The sequence below is a fragment of the Talpa occidentalis genome, unplaced genomic scaffold, assembly GCF_014898055.3.
Source record: "Talpa occidentalis isolate TD23 unplaced genomic scaffold, MPIMG_talOcc4v2.1 talOcc4.11, whole genome shotgun sequence".
NCBI lineage: Eukaryota > Metazoa > Chordata > Mammalia > Eulipotyphla > Talpidae > Talpa > Talpa occidentalis.
Window position 1 is genome coordinate 35836573 of NW_023601104.1, and position 24538 is coordinate 35861110.

Sequence of the window (24538 nt, forward strand, 5' to 3'; positions counted from 1 at the left end):
AGTGGATTTGGTTCTTGTGGGCACGTCCTTCAAGGACAGCGGGTACCCGCTTTCATGTTGTGCTTTCCACTGCAGGTGGTGTGAGAAGGTGGCACCCCTGAGCAGGGCCCATCCTGGTGAGGTTTTCTGTCCTTAGGAATGTCCCGAACATTCTTCTGAATTAAGCACGTGGGGACATGGGGAAAGCCAGATGTGTGTACATTAGTTGGTTTGGAAAGCAGAAAATTAAGTTAGCTCGTCAGTGGAAATGGGGTTAGGACTTGAAACACAAAGAAAACTTAGATTTGATTTACCTTGTGTGATTGAGAGAAATTTAAATATCTTGAGTTTTAAAGTTAAGAAAGAGATCTGATAATATGGTACATGGCTGAAACAACCACCAACCCTTTATCTTAGAATATTCCAATTATTTTAACAAAGGATTTTGTAACCTAAGGGGCTGATTCATTGTCTCAGATTTCAACTAATTATGCACATGCAGCTCAACTCAGTAATGCTTTTTTTTTTTTTTTTTTTTTTTTTTTTTTTTTTTTAGGTATTATTTTATTTAATTTTTAAAAAGATTTTTATTTTTTTATTTTTTATTTTTTTTTTTTTTATAAATTTTATTGTTATATTCCCCATACAATTGCAGCCCCCCATTCTGACTATAAAAGAGATAAAAACTTTCCTCTGCCGTCTTAGGAGAGGTAATGCATGCCGGCAGATTAAGCTGACAAAATCCAGGTTCAGAGGAGAAAAGCATACAAATTTTATTTGATGTTAATTTTTTCACATGGCTCAGGGGACTTCATAGGAAAGAAGTAATTAAACTCCAGGGCTTATATATCATTTTAACAAACGGGGATAATTGGTGAGAACTACACAAAGGAAAAGCCTTGGGTCCTGGGACAGTAAATGGTAGGAAAGTGGCCAAGAATTATAAAGGCAAAACTAGTAGAATAAGGGTTATTTTAAGATTTGTGCAGATTTATCTTGGTGTCAACTCCCTATCTCCAGTGGTAAAGGTAAAGTACCTTCCTGGTACTCAGAGGACACCCTTCACGTGGGAAATGTGTGCTCTGCATTTACATAGGAAAGGGGAAGGGGTGGGCAGAGATGCCTTCTGGCATCTGCTATTTCTCAGTTGCCTGCAGCTCAAAATAATCAATATGCTAAAGCTGCACATTTGGGGGGTGGCATGATCTAAGGCCCTTCAAGCTCTTTGCTCCAGAGAGCTTCCTCCCTAAGGAGTCAAACCCACTCAGCTGTGGTCATGTAAACCTTTGATTAATCATCCTGAACTACAGTTTTAAAAGACTAGACACAAAAATGGAAACTTTGATATGGAAATGGGTTGTGAATATGTTTTGCCTTTTGTTTGTTTCTAGATTTTTACATCATTTTTCATTTTTGCACGTGTCATTTTCATCTTGGTTATAGTCCCCATACAATTCCCAGCCCCCTTGTTTTGATCCTACTCCCTCCACCCCCCCTGTAGTGTCTCTGGTTTATAGTTGCTTGTTGATTTTGATATTTACTTTATAATACCTAGTATTTTCCCTTTTAAAGAGAAGATCCAGCAGAAGCCCTTAGAAAGTGCTCTAAAGGGCCACTTTCAGAAGAGACCGGTACTGGTGAGAGAGGAGAAATGAGCGAGGGTGGGCCCAAGTCTTAATACATTTATTCAACTGATGTGCATGGATTTACCCATCATTAAGGGGCTGGCCTGAAAAAGTATTAAAGATGATTTAATAGTCCTTGCCCACACGGAGCCTGCATCTATCAAGAAAACCAGACAGGATACAAATGGCTATAATACAAAGGAAGATAGCAGAATATAGAGTGCGTGAGAATTCTGAGCCTGGAAAGAGTATATTGAATCAGGCAATCAAGAAAGCCTTCACAGAGGAGATGGCATTTGAACTAAGTCTCACAGGATTTTTCAAAGTCCCGGGGAAAGGAAAAGCACCCCAGGCTGAAGGAATGAAACAGGCAAAGCATTATGATCACTTCATGTGATTAGGGCATGAGTCCTAGCTCTGTCCAGCCTGAGATGTGTGGAGTAGGATAACAGGAAATTAGTCTGGAAGAATGAATAGACAGGGCCTCCCGGGTGGCGCAGAGGGTTGAGCGCAGCACTGTGAAGCTGTCTGCAGGCTCTGCAGTGCGGGTTCGATTCCCAGCCAGCCAGGGAGATACCCACATGGCACGGCAGACCTCTCCTGTCTTGCCTGCTGCTCCCCTCAGCAGTGTATTTCGGTCAGTCTGCCTGTTCTGCTCCCCGCTCTGTCTCTGGTGAATCCTCTCACCTCCCATGACTCTGGCCTATACCCCAGCTATTGTATAAATAAAAAATAAATCTTAAAAAAATAAATAAATTACAGGTTTTTAAAAAAAAAAATGAATAGACAGCAGCCACATTACAGTAAACCATTAATGCCAGTTGAGTATGCCCATGTGTGAATTTTATTGGAACAGGATAACATTAGAGGGATTCTCAAAATGGAGTTCCCAGCTCCTGGAAGCCCAGTTGGTGAGACTGAGCAAAAAGCTCTGAGCACAGTGTGGGAGACGAACATCAAGGATGTTAGGAGTCATGGGAAGGAAGGGACAAGACAGATGAGAGGAATGTGGTTAGGCTCATATCTATAAGACCTGATGGTTGGCTAGAGTTTGACAGCAAGAAGGCAGAAGAGCAATCAACTTTTGAGTCCAAATGTAAAATCTGGAAACTCTAAAGGAGGAATAGAAATGGGGTTGAAGGTGTTGTCCACTATTGTATGTGAGGTATCTGAGGACCTCCCAGATGAAGATTCCAGAAAATATAGGATGAGAAGCAAAATAAGGCAACATTCCAAAAGTGTTTCAGAACAGATGGAAATGCTCTATGAGCTTTGGAGTTGACTCAGGAATGTGTTTACTCTGCCCTGGGTGAAGACAGATGATGGCTGTGGTAGAGAAATCACTAACAGTTTTGTGACTTTGAGTTAAGAGCCTGCTGGCGTGTCTGGGTCCCAGGTCAATCTCTCCGTTGTACCAAGCTGCCTCCCAGTATTCTCACAGCTATAAACATCAACGACCAGGACACATCTACCTTAGTAGTAGGCAGCAATGTTGAGGTGACTGACTTAATTCCCCTCCTCTTCTTGACTAACCCAGACTCAGCTTCTCGCAGGTAAACATTTGCCCACATTTTCATGTCCTCATTTTTCTGCTGTGGATCTATTTTTGAAAGCAATAGCCAGGGCAGAGCATCTGATAAGTAATGGGACAGAATGTTTGGAATGCAGGCTGTCCTGGAAAGTCTAAGATGGAGATTTGCCATAGTGGCGTAGTCATGAATGAAGGTGTTGAGCGATTTCTAGGAGGAAGAGTTGGTAGGGGCACCAGATGCTAGATACTCCTTCGAATTATTTGAAAATGGCTTCAGAACCTGTGGGATCGCCCTTTCTTCTAACATGACTTCTTCTGTCCCCAGTGCTCAGCGGAGTGTGGGGCTGGAGTGCGGACTCGTTCAGTGGTATGCATGACCAACCATGTCAGCAGCCTGCCCCTGGAGGGCTGTGGGAACAACCGACCCGCGGAGGCCACCCCGTGTGACAACGGGCCCTGCACAGGCAAGGTGGAGTGGTTTGCGGGGAGCTGGAGTCAGGTGAGCAGCCAGAATGGAGTGTGCCTGTTTGTTCCCATAAGAGGCAACAGAGCAGAGGGGTTAGCGACAAGGACCTGGTGTGTCCAGAGGTCCCAGGTTTGAGTCCCGGTTATTCCACTGGCTACCTAAGACCTTGGGGAGCCTACTCTGCTCTTGCAGCCTCATTCAGGCACCACTACTGAGTACCTCCTGTCTAAGCACTAGGGATAGATCTGTAAACAAAACAGATATCCCTGCCCTCAGGGAGCTTATGTTCTAGGTTGGTTTCCTTGTCTAGAGAATGCAGGTAATGACGGTAACTTAAGACATTATTTTTAGAAGAAATGAAGTAATGTGCATAAAGTATGTAGCACAGTGATTAGGAGGTAATAAACATACAATAAATCATAGCTGCTGCTGCTATTAAAACCACTTTTTGTACCTATTTGAGTGTGAAAAGCAGAAATAGATATGATCCAGCATATCTGGGGTGTATAGCCAAAGAAACCAAAATCATTATCTTCAAAGAGATGTCTGCATTTATCCATGTCCACTGCAGCCACAGTGTGGAAACAGCCAAAGTGTCCATCAACCCATGAACAGATGAATGAATAAAAAAATGTTATATATAATTAAAATATATATTAATTATATATTAGTGGAACAGTATTCAGTTCTAAAAAAATGAAGGAAATCCTTCCACTCGTGACAATGTGCGTGGACACAGAGGGCATTAGGCTAAGTGAAATAAGCCAGATGGAGAAAAAAACAAATACTGCGTGTTTTCACTTATGTAGAATCTTAAAAATAAAACCAAACTCAGAGAGCAGAATGGTGATTGTCAGAGCCAGGGGCGGGAGAGTTGGGAGGAGGGGAGATAAGAGAGGTTGATAAAAAGATACAGTATTTCAGTTATCAAAGGAATAAGTACTGAGAATCAAATGTGTACCATGGGGACTATAGTTTATAACTCTGTATTGTATAATTGAAGTGTGCTAAAAGAGTAGGACTCCAGTGTTCACACACATACACATAATATATAATGAGATGGATGTGTTCACTAACTCAATTGTTAGAATTCTTTTATAATGTACGTGTATATTGAATCTTCATGTGTACATCTTAAATATATTGCAATTTTATGTGCTTGTTATACCTCAACAAAGCTGCGGGCAACAGGAATAGATGCAGACATTTTTAAAGTTGAAGTTGTTCACTATAAAGAACAGACAATACCAAATACTTTGTTGTAGTAACTCATTTGAACAATTAATTTGTTTCCTTACTGTTCTAAAAGTGACCATGAACCCCTTAGGAAAATATGGAAAAGATGATTCTGTCATATTGCCCTGCTAGGATTACCATCAACAGTTTGAGGTCTTGCTCCGCTTACTACACATTTGGCTCCCAGGACTGGCTGGTTCTCCAAGGACTTTTTTGGCTGATGATCATGATTTACACATTATCAAGACCTCTGGCTCCATATAGAATTTTATTTCTTTTAAATAGCTTTAAAGACAGCCCTTAAAAAAACAGACTGCCTTGTCCTTGTAAACTGATATACCCCCTTTGGAAAGCAATTTGACAATAAAAGTCAAGAACCATAAAAATGTTCATTTGCCTTAACCCAGTCACCCCACCCTGGAAATAAATAAGGAAATTAAGAAAGGGGGAAAAGGGCTTTCAACAGAGATGTCCATGACAGGGCATCATTAGGGACATCACAGCCCATCATAACTCATTATGACATTAGGTGACAATAGTGGTGATTAGGGAGATGTGGGAAGTTCATGTGATAGAATGGCAAGTGGAGAGCGGAATGTGGAAATATATGAACCCTGTGATCTCAGCACTTCAAAGTGCAGGTTTTTATATAAACAACATGGGGGCAATGTTTTCTTCTCAAATTTCCTTTAATGTTTTTATAATACTAACTGTGAAATACAGGAAAAAAAAATGTTTAAAAGGAGAATTCAAGTGCTTCCAGTGCTCGTAGACAACAGTTAGCCTGGCATAACTGATCCCAGGCCTGCTTCTCCACTTCTTCAGTTCTCTGATTTGGGGCAAGTAATTTAACCTCTCTGAGCCTACTTACTATTAAATATGGAGATAATAATACCAATTTGCTAAGGTTACTTTTGAATTCATGCGATGCTATCACAAAGGGATTACCCATTGGAGCTCGCTGGTGGTGGAAGTGGTAAGCATCAGTGCTATGAGGCTTTCAGCAGCCACTGCAGCACAAGTTCTATCCCCAGCCAGGGAGGTGACCAACATGGCGCAGCAGACCTCTCCTAACAAAGGGGTTATCCATTGCTTCAGATGCTGAAAGTGCTTAAATAATAGTTCCTTTTTCTCCTTGTTTATTATTTTCTATCTCATTGTTGGTAATAAAACACATAAGACCTAAACCCCAAAGATAATACAAAAGTGCCCTGCATATGGGGCCCCCATTGCAACAAATATCCATGGAAACTGAGGCAATGGGACAGACCCACTGCCTTCATACAGTAAAGTGCAGTTTAACTCAAGTGTCTCCCAACCTCAGAGAGGAGAGGAGAGCAGGATTCAAGAGCCTTTTTTGCCTGCAGGCCTCCTATTGACTATAAAAGTAAGCTCAGACACCTGAAAGTAATGTGAACCCTGGAGAGCAGCATTTATTTCTGCTACCATTAGAAATGTGAAATTTATTGTCCTGCTGCCCAGAAGGTCGAGGACATGATCAAAGGTGGACATGGTGTTGGTTTGGGATTTATAAGTCAGTCAGAAGGCAATATAAATGTGGCACCTCACCACCCTGAAAATTTTACATTATCCACCCCCCTGCAAAATGAAATAGAGTGTGCCTATTTATTAAAAAGTAAGTCTTACATACTAACTGACTACAGAGTCTTAAAATAAATGTTTCTCCCAGCTATGGGGTTTAAATAAAAGTTGATACCCCAGCAGCCTGGAATTAGTTCAGGGAGACATGTGACCCAGTCTGAGCCAAACAGAGTCCTTCCTGGGACTTCTAGTGTGGACATGAGAGAAGGGGCTCCTGGGGAGATGTGAGCACAGGTCCTAGCAGTGAGCAAAGTGAGGTCCTGGGTGAAAGCCAGCATGAGAGAATAAGACCTGTCAGACTTAGAGAGTCTTCAATTCTTGGAGGCAAAGTAGCCCAACTTTCATTCGGACAGTACTGTACCAAGTCTATTATTCGTGCCTACATGTTTGCCTTCCTCCCTGTCAACTCTGGGTTTACTTCACCCTAAGCTTGTCTTGGTTCTGGGGCCTCTTTTACAGCCTCTAGTGACCCAGAGCTGCCCTCCTGCCTGCTCTGCCTCAGTGTCACATTTATCCTCACTGACACTGAGCAGACACCACCAGTCTCATCTGGCCTTGGGCTCCCCAAGTGCAAGGGCAGCAATTCTTTGAGTGTAGAAACACATAATTGCTGTCAATTCTCAGGAGGAACAATCATCCTCTTTAATACCACTTTCTGTCTTCACTGCTTTCCTCCATGAATTACATTTCATCTCATATTTGCCTTATTCTGATTTCTCACTGTCGATTTCCACCTTGTATATCTTTGCCAACTTCATATGTGTTTTTTAAGATAGCTTTTGTATGCAAGCTTATTTTTGCCTTTCCTCCTCCCCGCCCCCCATTTGCAAGTCTCTTTTTTAGAGTTAAATTTTGACCATTCATATTTATGATAATCGCTTACACGTTTGGACTTTCTCCTGTCATCTTATTTTGTATTTCATCATATTTAGTTTTCTACTACCATGTCTTCTTGTTTTTCTCCCCTTTTCCTTTTACATGTTTTTATTTGTCAGCTTTCCTTAATCCCATTTTCCCCTTTAACATTTTGGAGGTTATAAATCTTATTTTTATTCATCTAGTTATAACACTAAAACTTTTACAGAGTTTTAAACTTCCATGGTTCTGTCAGTGTCATCAGTAATCATGTCCTCACTGGGGAAAAAGCAGACCCTTTTTATTTACTTCCACTCTTTCACCCTACAGTCCCTCCAAAAAGATGTTGAGATCATCTGGGTTTAGTGCCATATTAATGTTAATTAATTTTATAGAAAATATAGACTTGCGTTTTAAAATAGGTTTCTCTCCTCCAAAAGTCATCTTTAATTGAAATATTCAAATATCATAAAATTTACCCTTTGAAAGTATACTATTAGGTGATCTTTAGTATATTCACAGCAACCATCACCACTGTCTAATTCCAGAACACTGTCAACATCCAAAAAAAAAAACACTGATTTATTATTTTTTTTTAAATGTTGGCATCTGTTTTTAAATTTTTTTTTTAAGATTTATTTATTTATTTATACAAGGACTGGGTATAGTCAGAAGCACGGGAGGGTGAGAGAATTCACCAGAGCCAGAGCAGGGAGCAGAATAGGCAGAAGGACCGAAGTACACTGCTGAGGGGAGCAGCGGGCACAACAGGAGAGGTCTGCGCGCCACGTGGGACCCTCCTCCGGTGTCCGGGGAACAGCTGGGGATCGAACCAGCACTGCAGAGGCTGAGGGCAGCTTCGCAACCCAGCGCTCAACTGCTGCGCCACCGGGGAGGCCCAACACTGATTTATTATTAACAATAAGTTTACTGGTGTCTTTACCAACCTGTGTTTTTGTGCCCTGTGTCTCTTTCCTGGTTCTTTTTCATTCCATTCAAGAATATAACCCAGTAAGGCTTTGAAAGGGGATTTGTAAAAGGTACATTTTCAGATGGCCCTTGACTATCTGAAAATGTCTCACTGCCCTTTGACATTAGTGCCCCAGCAGATGCGGATGCCTTGGCTCCTTCCCCAGCTCTGTCAGGTCTGTATCTTAACTGATCACTGCCTCATTGTCCCCAGGCCTCCCCCCTCATCCACACGTCTACCACCATTCTCATCCAAAGCCCATAAGCTAATTTCTCTGGAGCCCTCCTCTGTGTGCATCTTGAACTGTGGTTTTCTCCTTCAATTGAATCTCCTCTATATTCCACCATTCAGAGATTCCCCATAAGCTCTGATGCTCCAAGGACGAGTGTCCTTTCCTGTTTTCAGTGCTGTCCTCTGCACACACATATACCCCGACGCACATCCACCTGCTTGTCCCCACTCACATGTTCTGCCACTTCTGGGTGTTCAGATTAGAAGAAGAATGAGATATGCACCTTATAGCGTCAGCTGCTTTACAAATATAGCATAACATAATGTCAGGTTTTCGACAAGCTTTGCAGTCTGCACACTCGGGAAATGAATTCTTCCCAGTCTCTACCCCGCTAAGAGACCACCAGATAAACCAAAATGTTAGTTGGTTGCTTTACAGTGAGAGGTGTCAGAGTCTACTGGACAGAAACAACCAAATTAACTGGCTGGTGTGTTCCTGTGGAAGAACTTGAAGGAAGCCATTTTACTCCAGCATGGTGGGCACCCCCACCACAGTGGACAGCACCCTCGTAGAGCTGTGCTATCAAAAGACACCCACTCCATTTCTTAGACAGAACTGTTAGGAAAGTTAGAACCATGTGCAACTTCTCCAGAAATGTTTTCCAAGGGCCCTAGGGCTCTTCCTTACTGAGTTGATGGCATAAAGCACCTATAAACACCCCTCATTGGACAATACTTATCCCCTTTGTATCACATGATGCCATCATTCTCCGTTTCTTTCTCCAGTGTTCCATCGAGTGTGGGAGTGGGACCCAACAGAGAGAGGTGATTTGTGTTAGGAAGAACGCAGACAACTTCGAAGTACTGGACCCTTATGAATGTTCCTTCCTGGAGAGACCCCCCAGCCAGCAGTCCTGCTACCTCAAGCCTTGCGGGGCCAAGTGGTTTAACACAGAATGGAGCATGGTAAGTCTGAGAACTTTTCAGAAAGTTGCATTAACACATCATCCTGTTTCCTCCCACAGTCACTTCTGGGTTACATACAGCCAGGACAGGGCTCAGCCCTCAAGTAGATTCTCTGCAGTGCTTCCCTTGACTTAGTCAATGTTGGGTCACCCCTGGACTCAGCCTGCTTGGTAGTGGGAGGGAGGGGATCCTGAGCCTGAGGCTGGGAGGATCTGATCTCTTAATTATAGAGACTCTAACAAGTGACTTTTCATTTACATACTAATATAAATGTATCATGTAATGTAGCATGTAAAATTATATGCTAATATAAATGAAAGGTCAGAAATTTAGCTTGTAAATGCAAAGTCAGAAATAAACAGAGATGGTGATAAATACAAAAACAGAGAATTAAGGAAAAAAGTGTGAAATGATGGAAATAGTAACAAAATTCTCTTATTTTTCAAGTAGGAGAGTTTATTTGGAATAAACTTCCTAACATAGGAAACCACTCAGGCATCACTCCCAGAGACCATTTAACATACCTCAGGTTGGAGGTGGGGGACCCGTGGGAGGCAGGTTCACTCACTTTTTGTCACTGATGGTTGTCAAGTCAAGGATGTAGGTGAGTCCAGAGTAGAGGCCAAAGCCTAATTCAAAGGTGATTCAGGGAACGTTGCTTACAAAACATGTGACTGCAAGCTGAGGATTCTGTTCCCAGACTATGTCTGGGCCAGTGATAACATCTCTTGGGCATGTGGTGAACTACATCTCAAAGGCAAATGGGATCAAGGTATTGAGTTTGAAGGGTGTTCTCTTACCTTCTGGGAAATGGAATTGACTCTTTTGAGGTTGGCCAAGGTCCTTGAGATTGCAAACACAGCTCACTACTTTCCTTTGCCATTTGGTTTGGAGATTCTAGAAAGGGCCAAGTTCACCTAACCAGGTCAAAGGTGATAACTTCCTAAATTACCTGACCGGAAGCAAGCCAGATAATCCTCAGCAGGTCAGTGGAGAACAGACGGGTATGGCCAAGCAACAAATACCACTGGGCAAGAAGAATGAGTGAACTACAGATCCCTCCAACGATATGGATGAACTCCAAAAGCTTTTGCAAAATAAAAGACCCCAAACGCTACATGTTGCATGATTCCATTTACATAATATTCTGTGAAAGGTAAATTCTGGTGACAGGAACTACAGGAGTGGTCAGAGGATGAGATGCGGCCAAACTCCCAGGAAAGGGACAGCACAAGAGGGTTTGTTGCATGTGGTGAAATTTTCATGTCTCATTACAGTACTCCTTGAAATTGTCATAGCTCATACAACTGTGCACTACAAAAGGCTGAATTTTTCTTTATATAAATTTGAAAATAAACAGATTTGAAATAAATAGTTGCTATAATAGCAAAGTGATAGAAGTTAGTCATCTTTGAGTAGCACTTGTTTTATAAATCTGAGTTTGAAACTAAGCATGTATTATAATTATAAGACAAAATTAAAATTTTTACACAATCCCTGAAAATGAAAGATGTAATGAACCCAAATATGTATCCAGCTAGTAGCATCAGCACTATTACTGTATGTGGCTTTGAAATACAGTCATTCAAATGTCCATCCCTAAAGACAAAAGGAACTACCAAAAAAGGTTTATATTGCCTGCAAAAATCATATTTTTAGTGATAACAGTATAGTGCTATATTCTGAGAGGTTTGATGTGTACTGTCTGATAAAGTAAATAAGGATCTTATGGTTATATAATATATATGATAGTGTTTATATAATAATGTGGTAATTTAATTCTATTATCCCCAGAGTTCTTAAAAAATAGGGTCCTCTACTTCAGAGAAAGAAGACACAGGTAAAAGATAGAAGAGATTTAAGTGGAAATCCTATTGTCCTGAACTTGAATTGCAAATATAAGTATGACCTCACAAATTAATTTTTCTTGAAAAATATTCCTTTCTAATTTTATCCACTGAAAGGGCTTGAAAAAAATCATCAACCCGGTAGCAAACAGCACATCTATCAGCCAGAATGTGGTTTCAAAATATCACTTTCCACTAAAATGATCCAGGAGTTCTAGAAAAATAGGTGAATCCCAGTCTGGGGCCAGACATATATAAATTAGAGTAGGATATCTCTTTATACAAAGCATCAAGGAAATTCTCAGAAGCAGTGGAGCTTTTTTTGCAAATAATACTGTATGTAAAAAATCTATGAGATTCATGAGAAAAGTAGAAATAGAAACACTGAATATATATATATATGAATATGATAAGGAACTAGGCATAATAATGGTATTGAAATTTTTTAAGTCATTTTCTTTTGGAGCTAACAGTGAAACATGTTAGAAATGATGTGATGCCTAGATTTGCTTCAAAATAACTGGAGGTTTAGACATGGCTGGGAGGTGTAGATGGGATGAAACTGGCCATGAGGTGATGATTATTGGAGCTGGTTATACGTGCATGAGAGTTTGTTTCACTTTATTTCCTATTGGAGATGTTTGGAATTTTCCAACATCTGCCCTGTCCAGTGTGCTGGCTGCTGTGCTGCTAAGAACTCTGACTTTCCCCGTTGTGCTCACACAGTGCTCCAAGAGCTGCCAGGGCGGCTTCCGGGTCCGGGAAGTGCGCTGCCTGTCAGATGACATGGCTCTCAGCAACCTCTGTGACCCTCAGTTGAAACCAGAAGAGAAAGAATCTTGTAACCCTCAGGACTGTGTCCCTGAAGTTGGTAAGTAGAGATTCCTCTTTTAACTCTGGCAAATCCTCTGGAATGAAAATGCCAATAAGGTCTTTCTGACCTTGTGTAATCATGGGGTTCAGTAGGTCAAATTACTCTGGGAATGATTCATTTCATTGTTTAAAATGACTGTTCATAGCATGGATGGCAACCCAAGCCACCCACCAAAAGATAAACTTAATGTGAATTGATTAAAATGGTCATACATTGGGGAATATAAAAATAAAATTTATTATATAAAAAAAATGTAAGAAAAAAAATGGTCATACATTCAGAGGTTTGTGCCATCAGTCTTAAGGTAAAATAGTAAGATTTTAACTTGATTGTAGATATAAAATGTTGTAGGCTGGGCCATGAGAGGCGATGTCAGGGCATCAGCAGCCAGTTGGCAGAGAAGGGAGAAAGGGCAAAGACCAAGCTCAAGGAAGGGAAGATGACAGGTTGCACACCAGCTGGAGTCCTGCAAGGACAGCAACATCACAATTTAGAGGGCTCCAACTTGTAGCCTTAAAATAGGGTCCAGTTCCCTGAAGGAAACCGTTGGTTAGAGTTAGGGAGACCAGCTTGTGAGCTGCAATTTGTGAGGCAAGACCCCAATTCCAACAAGGGAATTGAAGTGCAGTGGGGTGAAGATGTACCTCCAAAGGTATATTAGATACCCCAAAACCCCACCCCAAGTCTATTTTGAATACACCAACAGACTTGGCCAGGATTAGCTCTAGATTAGAGGTAGGCTGACCCTCTTCTTTGGATTCCTTCAGCGTTCTCATTTTCTATTTACTCCCGTTGTCAACACAGCAACGTTAAAGAAAACGTTAATATATTATCAGGCTGTGATGCAGTAGATTCCTTTGGCTGTGGGCTAAATTGAAAGTTTTAATATACTGACCTAGCCTCCTCTCATGTGGAAGGATGTGTAAGTTACAGAATAAATACTTGATAAGAAAAAAATTCCTATGTGCCAGCCATGACCAATGAGTACCTTATATGGTGACTATCCCCAGTGGCAACAATAAATTAAATTCCATAAAAAGAAATGTATAAACCTATAAAAAAAAATAGGCCTTCATATAGAACATAAAAGGAATGTGAATGGCTAGAGAGACTAATGGAATGGAAACTGTCAACACTGTAGAAAAGTAAAAGAAGGTTCATGAGGTTCTATATATTATATATATTATATATTTGAACATACTATAAACCTCAGAAAATAAAACAATATGGTACTAACACAGGAAGAGACAAACATCAGTGAGTGTTACAATACGAAATTCTGGAACAGATTCCTCTGTACAAGGATAGTGAAGCATGACCTATGCATCGGCTAGCTGTCATGATAAAAACCTTGCGTCAAGGAAGTGGGGAAATAAGAGGCTTTCATTGTATTTAGACAATTGAAGATCCATTTGATGAAAACATCATAAGCCATCTCTAAATATAAATGACTAATGGATTAAATATATTAACTGAAGACACATTCTAAAAACACTAGGAAAAAATACTTATCTTGGTGTTGGTTTAAGTCTTCATAAACTAGATCCAAAATCCAGAAGCCTTATTGTGGGATGTGAAAACAGGATAAATTTAAAACTTTTTCCCAAAAAGGTTAGAAGTTTGCCAGAAAACCAGAATTAATAGATGATAGATGACTGACTGACAGGTAGTTAGATCGACAGGTAGGTAGGTAGGTAGGTAGGTAGACAGAGCTAGAAATTGCCTCACACAATTTAAAGGCTGAGAATCCCACTGTTGAGCCTACTACCTGGAAGCTGGAGACCCAAGAGAGCTGGTACTATGATTTAGCCTAAGTGCAAAGACCAGAGAACCAAAGTAGCTGATGAACTGATAAATCCCAGTCTGAGGCAGAAGATGTAACAAGATGCCCCAGTTTGAAGCAGAGAAGCAGAAAAAATAAGCGGTAGCTTCTTCCTTCCTCTGCCTTTATTTCTAGTCAGGTCTTCAACAGATGGCTGCTGCCCATCCACTTTGGGAAGGCAATATACTTCACTGAGTCAACGCATTCAAACACTGATCTTAGCCAGATACAGCCTCACAGACACACCCAGGAATAATGCTTCATCTGGTCATCCTACAGCCATCACATTAACACATGACGTTAATCATGCCATGCATCAGAACTCAAGTAGGAAGAAGAGAGGCATGCAAAATCATGAGGAAAAAAATGGAAAACATCTTATTCAAATGTGATACCATCAATATAAGAAGAAAATGTCCAGACAAGAGCCAGGAGGAATAAATAGTGACTTAATTATCATTACTGGAGTCACACACTCAAGTATGTTCATCCAGATGCCACTAACATTAACTGATTTGTACTCACTACACACTAACAATTGAAACTTGATTTAAATTTGGAGTACGAATTGTTACTTAACTTGCTTTTTAAAAGATTGTAGTATAATGCAACATTGAACAGTTGTATTCATAAAGTTGCCTGCTTGTCTCAGGCCAGGCAAGATGATTAAAAACAGTTGGAATGACCAGATCCTTGGAATTGATAGTATAAGTTTCCAAGCTAGGAGCTATTGGTGACCAGTCTGTGTGCTCTGAAGGGTTGTCACTCAGCTGGCAAACATCTGTGACAGTTTCCAACTAATATGATACATAACAGATTTTTTTTAAAGATTTATTTATTTTTTATTTATACAAGCACCAGATGTGTAAGTTACAGAATACATACTTTATAATAAAAAAGCGCAGGAGGGTGAGAGGATTCACCAGAGCCAGAGCCAGGAACAGAACAGGCAGACTGACAAAATACACTGCTGAGGGGAGCAGCGGGCAACGGGAGAGGTCTGCACGCCATGTGGGACCCTCGCGGGCGGCCGGGGAACAAACCGGCACTGCAGAGGCGGGCAGCTTCGCAGCCCAGCGCTCAACCGCTGCACCACCAGGAGAGGCCCAAAACAGATTTTTTTTTTAGCCAGTCTGGTTTGTTTTTTTTTTTTTTTTTTTTGTTTTTTTTTTTGGCCAGTCTGTTTGTGTCTTCTATATTTGTCTGTGTCTTTTCAAGGGAAAGAAAAGAACGCGTTCACTTTCCAATTTTATAAAATTCAATTAAGGGAAAAAAGGGGAACTATAAAATTAATAAAATAGAAAATGTAGGCAAAACTTCGGTATTCTTAGATACACCAAAGCTAAAGGTACTGCAAATGCCCAGGCTGTGAGCCAAAGTTACAAAACACAGCGTGCACCCCAGATGTGTGCTGATGGGCAGAATAGGGACAGACTCTGGAGGTAAGGAGGTTCAAGGGCACATTTGATTATGATGAAGAAGAAAGTAGTATGTACATAAATGAGTAAATATCTGCCACTGCCAGAACTTTCTAAACTTTACATGACCATTATAATTTTTCATTTAATCATCTAGACTATTAAATCATCTTACAATTGATAATGTACTGGAATCAAATAAATGTCCTTCAAGTAGACAAAAGGCAAATCCCTCACATAGACACACAACTCGCTCAAACTATTTTTTAAAGAAACTCTACATCTCTATACCTTCCTCTTGGTTTTGCTTTGAAACTAAAACTGCAGGCCCCGCCCATCCCAAATCTTAATATACAAAGAAACAACAATAAAAAGGGATCCAATTTTTTTTTTAAAGATTTATTTATTTATGCATACAAGAGTTGGGGTACAGGCCAGAAGTGTGGGGGATGAGAGGATTCACCAGAGACAGAGTGGGGAACAGAACAGGCAGACTGACCAAAGTACACCGCTGAAGGGAACAGCAGGCGAGTCAGGAGAGGTCTGTGCACTCATGTGGGTTGCTCCCTGGCCGGCAGGGAATTGAACTCTCAAACTCATGCTGCAGAGGCTGTGGACTGCTTCATAGGTTGCGTCTTAACCCCTTGTGCCACCAGGGAGGCCCAAAAGGGATCCAATTTTATAAAGCATGAAGGATATGAACAAGCTTAACAAAAGAAGTTGACGAAATGCTTGGTCAGCCTCACCAGTAATTGAAACACAAATTTAAAAAATAATTGGAGTCCCTTTTTCCATAATGTTGAAAAACTTTTTAAAAACTGGACAACATTCATTGTTGGCAAAGTTGTGAGGGAGAAAGTCAGCTCCTGCTTGTAAGTGGGGGCAATCTTTTTGGAGAACTTGGCAATATCTATTAAGACACAAAGTGCTCACTATCTCCAACTCAGCACAAATTCTAGGGATTTATTCTAAAGATGCACTCTCCAGAATGTACAGATATGTGAACATATGAAAAACAGGGCTCAGGAAAATGTGGAGAATGAATGAATGAATTATTGAATTTCTTATAACTCATAAAAATGGAAAGCAATTATATTTCTACTACCTGAAGGAAATGATCAATGAAACTATGTTACAGCGCCCAAGGCAGAATATGCTGAACACCCTTACAAAGAATGTGCTGCAGTTGTATGTTATGATATATAAATGTGTCTATATATGTATGTGTGTGTGAGCAATATAAAAAGCAAGATGCTTACCCATATATTGTCAGTTATTTTCCACATTCATCCATAATTTCAAGCAATGTTAATCAAAATCCAGAGAGTGTTTTTTATAGAAATAGCTGACAAACTATGTCTAAAGTTCATATAAAACAGCAAAAACCCAGGAATGGTGAAGGCAATTTTAATAATGAACTGTGTTGGGAAATTTATCCTACCATACATCAAGATATAGAAACATAGGAACAGATAACTAACCAAGGGAACAGAATAGAAAGCGAGCCCCAGACTAAACCCTAGCATGTAAGGATGATTGATATGTGGTGGATGTTAGCATTAAGAATGAGTTAAAAGGGCCTCCCTTGGTGGCGCAGGCAGTTGAGCGCAGCACTGTGAGACTGTCTGCAGCCTCTGCAGCATTGGTTCGATCCTGGCCAGCCGGCAAGGGTCCCACATGGCGCAGCAGACCTCTCCTGTTGCACCCGCTGCTCCCCTCAGCAGTGTATTTCTTCAATCTGCCTGTTCTGTTCCCCACTCTGTCTCTGGTGAATCTTCTCACCCTCCCGCATATCTGGCCTGTACCCCAGTTTTTGTTTTTTTGTTTTTTGGGGTTTTTTTAGATTTATTTATTTATTTATACAAGCACTGGGTATAGTCAGAAGCGCAGGAGGGTGAGAGAATTCACCAGAGCCAGAGGGGAGAGCAGACAGAGCAGGCAGACTGATGAAGTACACTGCTGAGGGGAGCAGCAGGCGGCAGGAGAGGTCTGCGCGCCATGTGGGACCCTCACCCGGTGACCGGGTATCGAACTGGCACTGCAGAGGCTGCGGGCAGCTTTGCAACCCAGCACTCAACCGCTGCGCCACCAGGGAGGCCCTGTACCCCGGTTTTTGTATAAATAAATAAAAATCTTTAACAAATGAGTAAGGAGAAGAATGTTCCACCTCGGTGATGGGTGTGCTAGGGTAACATATACCTGAAGACTTGGGATCCTATACTTCTGAATTATATCCAGTGCTGCAAACAATGTTACTTTAATAAAAAGGTTATTAAAATGAAAGCGTAAATAAATGATGAGACAATTGTTTATCCATATAGGGAAGACAATAAATTTAATTCCTACTTCTCACCGTATACTGTTCCAGGTGGGTTAGGGAAATACATGTGAAAAGAAAATTTTAAAACTCAAAAGAGTGAAGGAAAAATTAATACATACACATCATTTGCTATATATGTACATAGTACATAATATATATTAGTCTTTCATTTATATATATATAAATTTCTTAAATTAGAAACAAAAATTCCAAACAACTTGAGAAATTATACTGTCAAGTACATTAAAAATAAAAATCTGTTTATCAAATATTGTAAACCAAATGATAAGAAAAGCCACAGACTTGCAATGCATGTAATGGGCAGAGAATTGGGATCTGTTATATATAAACAATTTCTATGAATTCTTTTTCTAAGTTAACTAAATTAGCAAATTGGCAAAGGGTAGGAAAACAATTCATAGAAAAGGAAACTGGAATGGCAGATATGCATATGAGGATAATACCTTCAACCTCACTTGGAGTAAGGTCACATCTGTCAGATCTGCAAAAATATACCACATGTGGCCTAAATAGAATTCTGTGCTGCTGGAGGAATGTAAACTGATATTTTGGTGAGCAATCTGATGAGATCTAGAAAGCTGTTTACAAGAGCATTGTTTGCAATTGTAAAAAAAAAAAAAATAATAAAGAAAACAAATTAACGTCTGTCCATGGGAAAAGGGCAGATTGTGGAATGTATTTATAGAGTGGACTACTATTTAGTAATGAAAACAAACTCGATAGAGCAGTCATTAAACATGAATGAATCACATAAATTAATGTTGACCAAATTGCCAGGGAGGATATGCAATATATCTTCTTTTTTTTTTTTAAGTTTAAACATCTAACAGAGTTTAGAGGTACAGCTCTAATATAAAGAAATGTTTGGGGATAATAAACACCAAATTTGGGGTTTGATCACCTTTGGAGCAGGAGGGGAAAGAGGGCGGTGATGGCTTGAACGCTAAGAACTGTAATTATGTTGGTGATGTTTCTTAATTTGAGCTGTGAGGACACTGTTCTTGGAATTATTCTGTATACCCATTTTCATCATCACACTTAAAAGAATAAGGAGAAGATGCAAGGTCTCAGTGTGCGTATAGCTCTCCCATAGACAGGAAACAGCAGGACCAGAATGACAAGTCTCATCCCTTAGTCCAGGCCCCACCTTTTGCTCAGCAAGTCTTTTTCATTCTCTTCTGCTGCAGATGAAAACTGCAAGGACAGGTACTACAACTGCAACGTGGTGGTCCAGGCGCGCCTCTGCGTCTACAATTACTACAAGACTGCGTGCTGTGCATCCTGCACACGTGTGGCCAACAGGCAGCCGGGATTCCTGCGTGGCAGATAACCCCCCAGCCACATCAGTGAACAGGCTGGGGAGTCTGAGCAGCGGGACTGCGGCAGCACCCCCAGGGAGCCCAGGGCCTGCCAGTCAGTTGCATCACACTTCCTGAAGACAGGTGGTTGTACCCAGCCTGCGGGAAGCCCTGTGGGGCCCATAAGCAAAGCCACCAAGAACTGTTTATGCTCCCACCTGGGGACGTGCCACCTGCTCTGCTTGGGGTGCCCTCTGTAAACCATGCAGCAGGAAGATTGTGTCTCTTTCATGCTGGCACTGTCCAGGTCAGCAGTGGGCCCTACTGACCCTGTTCAGGGTGCCACTGGCTTTTCTGATATCAGCACCCTTCGGAGAGTCAGAGGAGGCAGCGACTCTCCCCACAGCCTGGATAAGCCTTGCTGAGATGTCTGCACCCCTTAGTCACCTCAGCCTGGCTCTGCCTGTTTCCAGTCTCAAAGATACCAGGCTGTTTTCCTGCCTAATGACACAACTATCTATGTCAATGTAGTGGTTTATTTTCGCAGATATATTCACAGATATCAGCTCATTAGCACCTCATGACGCCCCAGAATGGGAGTCAGGGAATGAAGCACTATCCCTGATTTGCTGACAGGGTCACTGACCTGCAGGGTACAGTCACTCATTCAGTGGCAGGGCTGAGACCTGACCCCAGCTGACCACGAAACCCTCAGCCCAAGGTCTATCCAGAAGTCCTAGGTTTTAGGATGCAGGCCATATCTGACTGAGAGGCTGAGAGGTTTCTGACCTGACAAACAAAGCCTAGACCTTTGAATTCTTTCTTCCTAATTCTCTATTCTCAGTTGTTTCAGAAGCCTCTTTCTATTGTCCCCTCCCCCACTGAGTCACAGGACTCTTCAGGTTTTGTTAAATCCCACCTTCACAGAATTATATCAAGAGACAAGAAAGCAAGGTGATTACCTGGAAATCTGATTCCATTCCCCCGAATAGGTACCTTCCATAGATCCTAGTTGGGGTCACTTTGGCCACAGAGCCTTCTGAGTCCCAGAACAGATTTACAGAGCACCCAACCCTGCACTCTGGCTCCAGCCCAATCCTTAGCCAGCCATTCTGAGCTGTTCATCTTGCAGTTCTCAATGGAAGGTCTAATCCATCTGTCCCAGCAAAACCACTTTCTTTATATTAGAGTCTCCCTTTGGTCTTTCCAGTTTGATTTATGGATTTCTCTTTGTGATTTCTCATCCTTCCTTCCCCCAATTCACAATCCATAACCTCCCCTCCCATAATTGAGCACTAAGATCTTCATTAATGCAGCCAGCTGAGAAAAGAAGCTGTGAACCCTTCCAGTGACAATTGCAGCAGCAGGGTCTTTCTTTCCTGATTCACTTAACTTGCTCTACAGTCATGTCACTTAATGACAGGAATACATTCTGAGAAAGGCATCGTTAGGCAGATTCCTTACTGTGCAAATGACATAAAATGTAATTACACAAACCTGGATGGTATACCTGCTACACACCTACTACATACAGGGACCACCATCCTATAAATAATGATCCACTGTTGACCAAGGCATCGTTAGGCAGCACATGACTGTAGTTTCAGAGGCCTCAGGCTAGAAGGGGATGCAGTGCCTATTGAAAGATAAACTATCTGAAAATCAATTAAGAAAAAAATGTATGTATGTTTATATATATATTTATCCATTAAGAATAATATCAAGCTAGACAAATTCTAAGCTTATAGAAAATTTATCTTATTTAGTACTGTGGTCCTAGGTCTATTTCCCTTTCAAAGCAAGCCTGGGTTCTTAGCAACTCAGTTCTTCCCATGAGCCCTTTAACCCCCAAATTTGCTAATGTGATGATCACTTGCAGCTTTTGGAAGCTGAGTGTCACATTCTGTTAGGTTCCTACCACCAGTTAGGTTCCTACCACCACCTATTTCCTCTTCCCCAAGTGGCAGACACCACTTTCCCAAAGCACCCCCCACTCTCCTGATCTGTATGCAACTCGTACAGATAAGCAGCAGGCAGAGGCCCAGAGGCCAATGCCAACCAAACAATGGCAAAGCAGAGATGCCAAGCCTGTCTGTTTCTGCCCAGGACCACTCCCCTCTCACTACTTACTTTTGCCTCTTGTCACTAAGTATGTTTCCTCTACACAGCTCCTCTCAGATCTTGCTGAACAAACCAACCATTTGAAGGAGACCTCAGAAAATACTTCCTGCGCATGCTGGAGGGCAGGGCAAGATCTCTGGGCGGAACAGCAGAAAGACTGTATCAGCTTAAATGAAGTGAAAATATTCTAGCCATTTGGGCTGCACCCCAGAGGCATATGACAGAGGTCCCAGCCCACCCTATGTGAGTGACAGCTCCCTCCTTAAAGGGATTTCTCCATCAAAGGGGAGGTAAACATCCCAGGTCCTTCAAGTCAGGATTCTCATGACTGGCCTGGATCTCTTTACATCTAACAATTCCCTGTGGCTCCCAAATGTTACCTCCCAAATGTAAATTGTTCTTTAAAAGACAGCGATCCTGCCAGAGCCCCTGATAGGAGCAATGAATCACTTCACATCATCAGGAGGGAACAGTAGCTAGGGCAAGGTCTTTTCCAACAGCTGAGCTCTTCTTAGAATTCATTCTTCTTGGAAAAGAGCATAAATTACTAGAACAAGGATTTTATCAACTTGCCTGAGAAATACAACTTTTACTAATTTTCTAGCTTCCTCTGTTGGCACCTCTGTTAATATAACATGCACAGTTGGGGACCTTTGGTATTTACAGTAAGAACATTCCTGGGGAGGGAATCTAAGGGAAGCTTAGTCTGTGGCTCTTTACCCCTCAATATGCCTCTGCCTCTCTTTCTTGGCACCCTGTTTTCGTAACCCCTGCCCTTCCTATTATCTGCCATCTCCTCTTCAGGCCTCTCATGTCCCCTTACCTGCCATGGTGCAGAACTTAAATTTACATTTTAATTCTGCCCTTCGTTTCCCTGGGTACTGGATTTTTTTCTTCCCTGCTCCAAATTTTTAAATGAATGAAAACTGTTACATGTTTTTATCACAAAAATCAACAAAGCTCCACACAGAAATAGTTTGGGGTTTGGTTTGTTTGTTTGTTTGTTTTTGCTTTCACCCAGGCAAAGACCATGTGATATGGTCTGTGCTTCCCATGACTCTGACTTGGCCTTCGCCCAAAGAAAAAGAGAAACACGAGGAATGGGGCACTAAAAAAGTTTGAAACCAGCCACTAGTGGGCGTGAGTTCAGCTGATTAAAGCATGTTTGGTGCCCCTGCCTGCAAGCCCATGGGAAACCAAGATACAAGTTCTAATTCCAGTCCTGGGGAGCTACCATGTGACAGGGGGCCCAGAACTCCCATCTGTCCCTTTGCCTTACTTCTCTGGCCCAGGGTTTTTGGAGTTTTGCTTTTCCCCTTCATTTCTTAGGATGTGTCTCATCTAGCTATCCTCAAAGTGTTTAGCATTCAACACTCTCTTTGCTTTAAAAAGAATGGCCTTATAGAAGAATGAAATATGGAAGACAGCAGATTAATTTATTTTCACCAAAATAGAAAGATCTATGGTATTCATTCGTACCTTTCTAAATCACCATCTCTTTTTTTAAAGTAGCCATGTTAGCCTTTGAATATCAGCTTTCATGTGTGGAAGAAGACAAAGATAGATGGTCTAAAGGAACATGACTTCCCTTAAAACCGGTGCATAATCAAGTCTGAGAAACCTCTATCAGCCTGACAGGTGGAGGACAGTGTCTGATCCTTGGCATATAAAACATTTTAAATATGGCTTAGATGGGAAAATAGTTGCCTTCCTGATAAAATCTGTGAATGACACGAAGTTGGAGAGCTAGTGACTCGAGTGATAGGCCCTGGATCCAAAGAGATCTGGGAAACTAAAATAAAACCTGGGTCTTACAAATTCTCCAGGAAGCATCATAAAGTTCTACCTTTGGATTAGAAAACAACAGCAATAAATACACAACTGGGGGGTGGGGGGGTGGGTCGAGGGGGAGGACATAAGCATTTCAGCTGACTAAGCTCATAGTGAATCAAGAAAAGAGGCTGGAATAATCACCCAAACCAGAGACACTTAGGTCACACAGGGAGAAAACATTGATGAGAGTCATACCTCATGTGTTTGTGATTGTCAGAAACTTTAAAGGGATATTAATAACCTTCAGATGAGAGTGTTTAGTCCTGGTGAGGAGCACAAACCGTTAAAAACAATGTGAAGGACTTCATGAGAATGTTTAGCCTGGAGAAGAAACCCGAGCACTCTGAGAGCTAGCCTAGCAGCAGGCGGTAGAAGCTACAGAGCGGTAGAGTTTAGCTCTTGCAAACGAACAACTTCCATCTTCCTCTGCTTTCCAAGGGCTCTGTAGTCAGTGGTGACTGACCTGGCACTGGAGGTCTCAAGCAGAGGGTGAGTGGCCATTTGTCAGGGATGCTGGGAAAGAAATTTAAGCACCAAACTGGGGCAGCATGATTTATAAGGTCCCTTCCACACTGGGACTTGGGTGACTGTAAGACACCCAAGTCTTACAGCTCTGCGTGAGCCACCTGGTCTGGAAGGCGGGTCTTCAACCCACGTTCTTCCCATTTGCATGTCAGCCTTTCTGAAGCCTCACTTTCTGCACCTCTCCCCGGAGCTGACTGTGATCTCATACCTCAGAGAACTACCAGCAGATTCATCAGAGCTACCTTGTCTGGTCTTGCTCCATAGGCAAATAACCAAATGACCTGTTGGCTAGTTTCTTCCCGGGGTCAACACCTTGTTGAGGCAGAGCCTCGACTGGAGTAGGCCCCTCCACATACCATCTCTCTTTCTCGACTTCCCTCACTTCCCCACACCTCTGCTAGAGCAGAGCAATGCTCTCCACCCACAACCATGCCACACTTCCGGTTCTATCCAGTGGGTAACAAAGGTGGCTTACATCTTGCGGAGGTGGCGGACACGTTCATCTTCCGGGTGGTGAGACTTTGCCTCAGTGAGAAGAAAGCCATTCACTCTGTTCCATAAATTTCCTCCTGCCTTGACCCCCACCCATTCAGTCTGACAGAAGGATATACTTTGTTATAACTTATTATTCTTTGTAAATACAAGATGTTTATAGGAAATGTGTATTCTGAACTCTATCTGCAGAGTGAGTCACTACACCAAAATAGTTCTATTATTTAGAATATGTTAATTTTAAAGGGACCTAATAGGTATTTATTTACATATGTGATCCACGTTTGTGCAAAATCATTGGATCATACTAACCCAGCTTCCTGTAAAGTGGCTACACGGCGCCTTATTTGCAGCCTGTATACGACTCGGTGTACCGATAAGTCCAGCTCCGTGGTTTTAAGATGGAACATAAATGACTCTGCTTTTTGACTTATTCGGGAGATTTCACCCTGACATTGTGCCTGTAAGAGGCCTATCTTTCCATCTTAAACATCCTATTTGCTCAT

General features: G+C 41.7%; 1 protein-coding gene across 4 annotated transcripts in view; it reads left to right on the forward strand.

The window, feature by feature from the left end:
* THSD4 (thrombospondin type 1 domain containing 4) overlaps positions 1 to 23063 on the forward strand; it is a 594279-nt gene extending 571216 nt beyond the window's left edge. For all 4 annotated transcript variants that reach the window (XM_054688541.1, XM_054688540.1, XM_054688544.1 and 1 more), the window contains 4 exons: positions 3461 to 3634; positions 9282 to 9461; positions 12035 to 12179; positions 18951 to 23063. In XM_054688541.1, coding sequence (XP_054544516.1) covers positions 3461 to 3634; positions 9282 to 9461; positions 12035 to 12179; positions 18951 to 19093 — 642 coding nt within the window. In that variant the 3' untranslated portion in view covers positions 19094 to 23063. The remainder of the gene's footprint in view (positions 1 to 3460; positions 3635 to 9281; positions 9462 to 12034; positions 12180 to 18950) is intronic.
* The last annotated feature ends 1475 nt before the right edge of the window (positions 23064 to 24538 follow it).